The sequence below is a fragment of the Sycon ciliatum genome, chromosome 1 (genome assembly GCF_964019385.1).
Source record: "Sycon ciliatum chromosome 1, ocSycCili1.1, whole genome shotgun sequence".
Lineage (NCBI taxonomy): Eukaryota > Metazoa > Porifera > Calcarea > Leucosolenida > Sycettidae > Sycon > Sycon ciliatum.
The window spans coordinates 72795007-72805396 of record NC_088643.1 but is presented as its reverse complement, the minus strand read 5'-3'; the positions used below and the strand labels follow the sequence as shown (position 1 = coordinate 72805396).

Below are 10390 nucleotides of genomic sequence, written 5' to 3'. Positions count from 1 at the left end.
ACTGTCAATGATCATGTGTCATGCCGATCGGCAATGACGCAAGCATTATCACAGCACTCAAGAGTGACTCATCGACAGTCGAGTCGAGGGATGACGTCACATTGACGTGACGTGCACTTCATGAATACAATCACGTACAAATTTTTGTAATTCATAACATCCAGAAAAAAGTAAAGACAATAATCGAAAACAAAAGAACAATGCGACAAACGCAGTTTGTGATCAGTGTTTCTCCTCTTCTCACACGACAGTTGTAGTTGGATTTATGCTTTCTTGTGAGGGTGGTTTCTGTTTCTGCCTCTCAGGTAGGCTGTAAGATACCTCTGTTGACGTGCATTCAGTTGTCGTTGTTGAGTCGCGAGAGCGAACAAATCTGTAAAGTTTACCAAACAAGCTTCAAAAACCCTGACTTCGGGCACATTTCTTCTCAGGTACGAGAATTCTGGTGTCGTGTTTGGTTTTCAACATGTCAGAGGACTTGTACAAAGTGTCAGGCGGAAAACTTCAGTTAAAGGGTGCTGGAGGTGACAAGAAGTAAGGCTTTTGGACTATTTGTGCTGTGTTTGTCCACCCAAGTGTTGTTGTAAGCTAATACCAGTAAAGTCTACTAAAGACACATTAATTTATTAGTACTGGTACATGTGTCATGCCCACATGACAGACGCAATATGCAATACTAGTACCGATTCCATGTCAACAGCATTATACATTCGTCATGCCGTGATAACCCAATCATTCTATCAAGCAATACTGTTTGTAGCGAATGAAAGGTGCATTACCCGGGTCAAATAGTAGAAGGGGGGGGGGGCAGGGGGAACAAGTGCCGGAAAAACACAAGCATTAACAAATCAGTGTGTGTGAGGGGGAGGGCAATTTTTCACAAAGGGTTGCTCAATCAGAGTAGGGAGGCACTGCACCTTCCTTTGGCTAGCCTAGAACCCGGATATACCAGGCGCCAGCAGATTCATCTGATGTACAGTTGCGCTCACTGAAATCCGACCCAATGTGCAAAACTGGCACCCTCAACTTCCACGGCCCTTGACGCCCTGGCAGTGGAATGAATGCGGCTGGACGTACACATGTACACCGACAATGATGTAATCGGAACTGGTCCAGGGCGCCAGCTTTGCACTTTGGGTCGGATTTCATTGAGCGCAACTGTACATGTAGATTATCAAGCCGTATTGCAGCTACTTATCTCGTATATTTTTTTCGGAAGTGCAGTCTGCTCTATGCCGTGCTGTATTTTTTATATTAAGAAACAAGGAAAAGGACAAAGCATAGGGGCCCGGGGATATAGCCGAGGGACGACGTGCCGATGTGCTGGGAGCAACTCAACCGACCAGAGGTCTCGGCGTCAGCGTTGCAACTACAGTCAACTTCGCGAATAACGACACTCGGCGGGGTATCAGAAAAGTGTCCTTATTCACGAAGTATCGTTATACCCATATAATTACCGTAAAGTACCGCCAGAGCGCCCCGTCTCGCGAGAGCGCCCCACCTTGATTTTGCAGCCAGAGAAAGGAAAATCGTATGGCAGAGTGCAACGAAGTGTGTACGATGTGAGAATCTTAGTGTACTAAGGTCACACTTGGCAGGTTTTTGTGTGGAGCTTGTGTCAGCTTGAGGTGCGGATTGACTGAAAAACGTGGAATATGTGTACAAGGTTCATGTCGTATGACCTACAGACAGCAGACCACCTCCACAATACGACCACGAAAGGATGAGATGGTGGGGCGCTCTGGCGGTACTTTACGGTATATGTATTACAGTTGGATGTGACTTTGCTCTGGGCATGGAAATTCTGTCGTTATTCGCGAATTGTCATTATATCCGCAGTCGTTATTAGCGAAGTCTACTGTACAGTAGACTGATCTCAAACACAACAGCCAGAGTAAAAATTTCCAGCCAGCTTGGAGAGGCCTTCCCCACGAACATTGGTCGCGCAAGGTGACCCACTATCGCCCACTATGTTCAATATGTATGCCGAAGGAGCCATGCGGAAGATCGATGCAGTTAGTACCCTTGCAAGAACTCAAGATGTACCCTCACCTTCAACACAATACGCAGATGATACAACTATGCACGCATCATCGAGGAGTGCTGTGGAGACCATTGTAGCCACATGTGAGCCGATCTTCAAAGAAGACAACCTCAACCTTAACGTACAAAAAACCGTATATTTAAAGGGGCACTCCGGGAATATTTTCGGTGGTGTGTTCTCTTCATGGGTGCCTTGTATGGCCCCCAAGGAATGGGGAATCGCGAAAACTAGACCCAAAAAGTCGATATATGAAGCCAGGGAGGGCCAAGTTTGTCTCCTCTTTTGATGGTTTTGATGACGTCACGTGTGATTAGTATTCAAATTCTCTGCATTTGAAGATCTTAGTTGTTTGAATTTTCTGGTGATGAAGAACGATGTTTGGTCGACATTCCCAAGCTTCACAACTGCGGACCTACTCTAAGGAACCTGAAGGACCCTCTGAGGTGCCCCTGGTAGAAGCGCAGCCTGATGAGGGCCAGGAGATTGGAGCGGACGACTTCACTGGTCCGCGTACGAGGATCCCGAAATTCTCTATATGTCGTGAGGCATATGGTCAGAACAGTTTTTTTAGACAAGCTGACACGAAGTCGGGGTGATGTGTAACGCACGTCAAAGGGCTGTCAATGCTAACAGCTGCAGCGCTCTCTCGACAGCGAAGGTAATCGACTGCCCTCTGCATCACCCCACATTTCTGGCAGGAACACCAATCGTTATTTCCTTGTCGACCAGTGAAGTCGTCCGCTCCAATTTCCTGGCCGTCATCAGGCTGCGCTTCTACCAGTGACACCTCAGGAGGTCCTTCAGGTTCCTTAGAGTATGGTCGCAGTTGTGAAGCTTGGGAATGTTGACCAAACATCGTTCTTCATCACCAGAAAATTCAAACAACTAAGATCTTCAAATGCAGAGAATTTGAATACTAATCACACGTGACGTCATCAAAACCATCAAAAGAGGAGACAAACTTGGCCCTCCCTAGCTTCATATATCGACTTTTTGGGCCTAGTTTTCGCGATTCCCCATTCCTTGGGGGCCATATAAGGCCCCCATGAAGAGAACACACCACCGAAAATATTCCCGGAGTGCCCCTTTAACTGCTTCCCGCACTGATGCATCGTGGAAAACGGTCAAGCTCCTTGGTTCCTTGCTGGACTCCACGGAGGATGTGGCAGCCAGGATCGGTGCAGCGAGCCGAGCATTCGGCTCGATAGCATGGAAGCGGCATTGCCTGGACTCACGGCTTTGCATGTTCTCGGTTCTCATTGTTCCAGTGCTGCTGTATAACTGCGGCCTGTGGACCCTCACGAAGCGACAGAATGAACAGCTAGATGTATGGCAGAGAAGAAAGCTCCATTATATCTTCGGAGTCCACTACCCGCACTGCATATCCAACCAAATCCTGTATGAAAAATCAAAACAGCAACCAATCAGCAGGGTCTGCAAGAGAAGACGTCTCCTATGGAGTATGGTTCGGCCATGTTGTTCGGGAAGGTCCGGGCACGGCTTCCTATGGCGCGCTAACCATGGCCATCGACACGTCAAAGATCAAGCGTCCACGAGGACGACCGAGGCTTCGGTGGATTGATGTGGTGAAATCCGACATCTCCCCTCTCGGACACACGCTCGAGGATTGCCTCAACACTGCACGGGACAAAAAGCTATGGCTGGACTTCATTGACAAAATGTACATCGGTGTAAAAAAAAAAGGCATGTACTTGTCATGTGCTAGAACCTGTGTATGGTTTTTTCGTATGCTATTCTTCCTGCTGCAATCTATTTCACGATGAGACAGTTGACAGATGCGTGGAACCCATTATTTGGGAGACATGCGACCTGTACTATTTCTTATTATTATTATTATAATTTATTACTGTACAGTCCTTTTCAAAAATATAGACGCATGCTATTTTTGAAATCTTTCAAATTTGGCTGGAGCTTCTTGAGAATTTTTTTCGTAATATTGCTCAGGTCCTTTCCCCGATTACTCTCATAATTATAGATTTCTAAGCGATCAGATAACAAACGCCCAATCTCGAAGTTTTGTGCACAAAGTGATCACAGGCGGTTAACGGTTTTTGAAATCGCGCGTCTATATTTTTGAAACGCACTGTAGGCATCGAAAAATGGGGTAAGAAGAAGAAGGAATGTGATTCACACCAAAAAACTGGTGGGTAAAAACCGTCTCGACTGTTTTTTAGGCTCTGACGGAGAAAGTAAAGGAGAAAAAGAAAAGAAAGTGACTGCCACTGTGGGCCAATGCCTGGGTTTGAGCGAAAACATGGTGCAACTTCCAATGTGAGTTCAGTGAAGTCTGAAAGCTCTGAAAGCTTGAGAAGAGGCCAGCTCTTTAATAGTGTTGTGCAATTAGGGACGAGACTATTGTAGTGAAGTTGTGGACGAGACTATTGCAGTGAAGTTGCTTTGTGGCGCCGTGCAAGGAGAAGAAAACGTTACTGTATCAGCACTGTTAAACCGGGATAGGCAACATAAAACTCAAGGAACGTGTGATTGAGCAGGTTTATATTTAATATAGTCCACTGCCCAAAGCCAACTGGTGTGTACTATTATAGTGTCGGTTTGCTTTTTCTTTGAACCACTGGAGTCTTTTGAGGGACAGCTGGTGTTTAAGGATATGGGGGGGGGGGGGGTGAGAGTTGCATGTTTAGAGAATGCAAAAGGGAAAAGATCGACGGAGATAGTCTGGAGCACGGCGAGGGAGGGACACGGCTATTCGGTGGCAGTGGCCAGCTGCAATGGACTGCTGCTGGCGCGTGCGAGCTATCCGGACAGGTGGAGCTGCAGGTGGGACCATAGCAGTTCGCTGTGGAGGACTCTGGATGCACTGCAGCTTGTACAAGTATGCGGGACTGTATGCCGAGCCCCGCGCCACCAGGCTCTGCAGGATGGTACCAGGGCCTTTTATTGCCATCGCCTTACGCTGTATTCTGTCGAGTTTAGCCATGTGGGTGTTGGCGCACCAGGACCACGAGCTGCTCTTCTCAGGAAGCCCAGGCGCTGGCTAGTCCTTACGGCTTGCTGGGGGATGGGAGCTGCTGTGGCATTTCTAAGCCTTCTAAGACTTCCCGATCATCGTCACTTATATCCTCAGCCATATCATAATCGGTGACATCCGCACTTGCAACAGGCAGCAGGCACCCAGATGCACCTGAGGATATGGCGCCAGCCACAGACGTGACGGCAGGACAACCACCCCAAATGAGGGACAACTTTTCCCAGTTCTCAACAATAAGACGGCCACTGCCAGAACGAGTGCCTTCTGTGACCGCTGTTCTGAATTTTTTTCTCATTGCCCGCACCTTTTCCTTTACCCTTATCCGACCGACAAAGTTTACAAATTCTCATCAAGGAAAAGGTCACTTATATCCTCAGCCATATCATAATCGGTGACATTCGCACTTGCAACAGGCAGCAGGCACCCAGATGCACCTGAGGATATGGCGCCAGCCACAGACGTGACGGCAGGACAACCACCCCAAACGAGGGACAACTTTTCCCAGTTCTCAACAATAAGACGGCCACTGCCAGAACGAGTGCCTTCTGTGGCCGCTGTTCTGATTTTTTCCTTATTGCCCGCACATTTTCCTTTATCCTTATCCGACCGACAAAGTGGACAAATTCTCAGTCCCAGCGAGACGACGCGACCCATTTTGATGATAACTTTAAGTTTCCCTTGGGTGAAACTGGCAATCTTGGGCTGTTTGGAAACCTTGAACCATGAGGAGTTCTCTAGCAACAGTGTCTAGCAGTCGTTGGTAAGAGGAACACAAATTCATCACCAATTCCATTTTTTGAAGAGAAGTACAGCTCATCGACATGTGGACTATTTGTAATCTTAAATTTGTACTTTCATGCTACCAAATGTTGAATGTACCATCAGAGAAGCCTCCAGGCAAATATGTAGGAGGGCAACATAAACATTGCCAAAATTACATCATGTGGAAACTTGTTTCGTACGCGGTTTGAAAACGGACCTCCTTCAGAGACATATAACCTCTTTTTGGAACATGCTAAGACGCTCTGATTTTTTGGTAATGAATGGTGGGTCTTTCCTGCTTCTTTTGATACCGAAATGGTGCAGATCCAATTAAAAATGAGTGAGCTAAAGCTTGTTAAAGTCATCGACGTATAGTCGTCGATTTTTGACTGGCCGGTCGGATAAGGGTTATTACTATTATTGTACCCATTAGATATGCCATGGTGTATACCATGGTGTATGCCATGGTGTATGCTGTGCTGTATGCCACGGTGTATACCACAGTTCTAAGCACTGGCTACTGACTGGATCATCGCCGCCCTGATGCGAACTTGAACTGTTACATGACCACAACTAGACACCCGAGTTTGCAGATTATCACTGGATGCATCAAGAGGAAGACATTCGTAATGAATTTCTCATCTTGGCAAGGGAGTAGTGACTTATCCAATGCCAGCACACATGCAGCAGGGTTCTTGCCAGTTGTTTTTCGATTTTTGTGTTTTTCAGTTCACACAACGAAAATGTGGCCACAAATTGATCGATCCGGGCGTTGTTTGTTTCCCTTGCTCTCACCCCATTACTATTACTTCGTGGCTAGAACCCTGTAGCTGTGCAGTATAACAAGAGTAAATACCCCCCCCCCCCCCAAGAGTGTATATCTCCCACTTACCCTGCTGTCACGACAGAACTTCAACTTGATGTAATTCTTAGTTGCACACTCTTATAGGCAATTCAGACTACGGCCAACTGTATTTGATCAGGGATTGTGCATAAAATTTTGAACACGACTGCATCACCATGGAAATTCAAGTTCACACGTGATTTTGGGGCTATGTGTTGCAAAAGAAGGATCCACAAGCGGGATTCGAACCCAGCACCCCTGTCTTTCCGGGACAGTGCCCTACCGATTAGGCTACCGGGGATCACACACACTCATGGGTCCTTCTTGCTACACTGCTCCCCCGCCCCAACAGGCTGTGTCCTCACGCCGTACCTAGCTCGCGGGGGGTACGATGGGTCGTGGGTTCGAGCCATTGCCAGGCGCCAATGTTGCAAAAGAAGGATCCACGAGCGGGATTCGAACCCAGCACCCCTGTCTTTCCGGGACAGTGCCCTACCGATTAGGCTACCGGGGATCACACACACTCATGGGTCCTTCTTGCTACATATGTACTTTGAAGTACTCTTGAGTATATTTATACATGTGCACATGGGTCACCGCCATTCCTTCGCCTGTTCTTGGCACTGTACTTTTTGATTTTAATCAGATCAGGCTTGTAACTCCATGTTCTTGCGTGTGACTTCTTTACCAATCTATCCTTTCAGGTCAAAAAAGAAGAAGAAGCGAGAAAAAGAGTATGAAGTAGCTTTGGAAAGGACATTGAAAGAGGAGGCGAAGAAAGACAAGAAAACACCGGCTCAACGTGCTTTTGAAAGGGCACAGGAACAGCGGGTGAGTGGACTGGCACTACAGTCGTGCACGCCAAAGAAATCCGACCCTCGAGTCAAAAGTAGCGCAGCGTTCCATGTCTATTACATCATGCACGGTCGGGGAAAAACTGTCCGAGGGCCAAATGTACTTTGAAATAGCAATAGTTATCATTACTGCAGTGCAGAGTGATAGCGCATTACACATGACCAAAGAATTTTGTTGTCACTATGAGGCCGTATCATGGGCACAGGTGTTAGCATTTATTCACAAATACATGTGACATGAGCATAGCATGACCCCCCCCCCCCCCCTTCAATCCGGTCTTCTAAAAGTGCGTTCTCGAATCCTCTTGGAAAAGCTGGAGAAGCGATCTCTTATCTTCTTGAAATGTTTGGAGCTCTCTGACGGTGGGAGCTGGTAGAAGCTTGGAATTTCCCGTGTTTATGGGACTGCACGTGCAGACTACCACAACTAGTAAATACACGCCATGTAGCCATATACCCTTGCCACCGAGCGACCATAGCTCATCGTTGGCCCCAACTGGCTCAAGCGAAGGCCCCTGGTTCGAGTCCTGGTGGGGACAGTCAAATTTTTCCTTCAGACTTTCCCATTTGCATCTTTCCCTCGAACCAATGAATAAGTTGGAGGGAGTTGAAAAAATGTGTGCACCTGAACTCGTAGCTCTACCTAGCTCCACTGCCTCTACCGAATCAAAGGCGGGTAGAATCGCTAGAATATGCAGTGGATGATCTTTTTCACTATGCCAACAAGGAGTGCTCCATCTACTGAAGCTCGAGTCGTATACAAGCCATTGGTGCTGCTTCAAGCTGTCGACCTCCTGCACAATAACAGTATGTTTACTTCTACTGGTAGACTTGGTACAGTGTTGGCGAATGCTCTCTATTCTGTGCGTGGATGCGTGACCATAATGACTATATTGACTTGAGCGCTTTGCTGCACCTCTTAGCTGGCTTGGTCATTTGCAAATGAAAGGAAATGTTAGTGCTACTTATATCTATGTAATTTGCAATTTTCTGTCCATTCTTGTCTTCTGCTTTCTGTTTATTACAGAAACAAGAGCTGGCACTAAAGCTCGCCGCTAAGAGCCACAAAGAACGTGTACAGGTATGCAATATGATCCGTTATTCATTTACAGTCAACTTTGCGTATAACGACACTTGCCGGGGCATCAGAAAAGCATCCTTATTCACGAAATGTCCTTATACCCCCGAAGTCTCATTATAATTATGTATTACAGTTTGAAGGGACTTTGCTCTGGGCATGGAAATTCTGTCGTTATTCACGAATTGTCGTTATATCCGCAGCCGTTATTAGCGAAGTTGACTATAGGTGCTGAGGCTACTTCAAAAATCAATCGAAAATTAGAAATCGAGCATTTTCAGCACCCCACCTCTCTCGGGGAAGGACTTTTTTCGATGATTTTATGCTGGGGCGTGTATACTAATCATTGTGCTTATAGTCAGAGGACTACGACTCTTTCTCTCTCTCTCCTCTCTCTCTCCTCTCTCACTCTCTCTCTCTCTCTCTCTCTCTCTCTCTCTCTTTATTGAATAGGAGGGTTCGGGAATAGAAAAGACTCACACTTTCTACCATTAAATGGGAATGGGATAAGCCTTCAAATTCAAGGTAAACAGTTGGTGAAGCGTGCTGCCAGAAAAGCGGGGAAATGCAAGATCATGCAAGGCCCTAGGTTCGAGTCCTGGATTTTTTTCGCTTTTCTGGCAGCTCGCTTCCCTTTCTAACATGGTGATTACATTTCATGGAGCCCTGACCCAAAGTTTGACTGGAGACACGCCACGAAGCAGAGGGTGTGGGCATGAGTTGCGCTAGGTCTTTCCTAGCGTCTTGCTTTTTTGTAATAATTATACTACTCTGTTTGTTTTTGATTGTGCCTGGTATAGGAATTCAATGCGCAGCTAGATTCAATGTCTGAGCACTACGATATTCCAAAGGTCAGCTGGACCAAGTGACCAGCAACAGCACCTTCACACACAAGTACCCCGAAATACATGTGCCGTTCATGGAATCTCTCTCTCTCTCTCTCTCTCTCTCTCTCTCTCTCTCTCTCTCTCTCTCTCTCTCTCTCTCTCTCTCTCTCTCTCTCCTTCTTTCCTTCAATAATCCGTACATCGTTGCTCGCGGATCTGCCCGAATACATCCTCGCTCACTTGAATATTGTTTCCTGTAAGTTTAATCTTGTTGCTACTGCTTCATGTACATAGCTGGTACTATGCTTTGAGAGCTGATCTTGCTTAAACGTTAATTATGTCGATACTTGCTTGCAGAAAACGTCTACCGCTTCCTTTGTAGTACAACGGAATTTATCTCTAGAAGCTCTGGTCGTCCGCTCGTACAACTATTGTATTACTGTTTTAGGGTGTGTATATAGTAACTTACTACCGTTCGAGGATTGTCCTTTTGTCATGCTCTGTGAAGACTGTAAATAAAGAATATTGCACGTGTTTTCATCTGAGGGCATGTGTGCTTGGTATAACCTAGAACAGAATCCACCAAAACAGCGTATTTGGTTGGGACTGCACCTGGGGCTCCCTGGACTGCACATGTTCTGGATCAACCAAAACCTGTTCTGCTTGCTCCCCCTCCTCCACACGGCCAGAACAGTTTTATTATTTTTTCACAGTAAAATCTGGCAGGAACATCCTTTTTTTGTGTCCAAAACAATCATGTGCATACGCATTTGGATTGCATTTGGCATGCATTCATGCACGTTTTGTGCTGTAAGAATTTGACCCGTGTACATTTTGGCAAATGCAACCAAGTATTTTACTTTAGTTTGGTGCATTTTTCGCAACAAAATTACTCTGTTTCTGGATCGGGTACCGTTTTGATTGGCATGGGGCTGGTCCTTGCGCACCAGCTGTTTGTTTCTGTTCTAGAT

At 46.5% G+C, this 10390-nt stretch overlaps 1 protein-coding gene across 1 annotated transcript; it reads left to right on the top strand.

Annotated features, from left to right (window-relative positions):
- The first annotated feature begins 172 nt into the window (after positions 1 to 172).
- Positions 173 to 9955, top strand: LOC135805325 (protein FAM32A-like). Its single transcript, XM_065319346.1, has 4 exons — positions 173 to 534; positions 7365 to 7491; positions 8542 to 8595; positions 9393 to 9955. The coding sequence occupies exons 1-4, from the start codon at positions 467 to 469 to the stop codon at positions 9459 to 9461; spliced, it is 318 nt and encodes a 105-aa protein (XP_065175418.1). The 5' UTR covers positions 173 to 466; the 3' UTR covers positions 9462 to 9955.
- Positions 9956 to 10390: the final 435 nt, after the last annotated feature.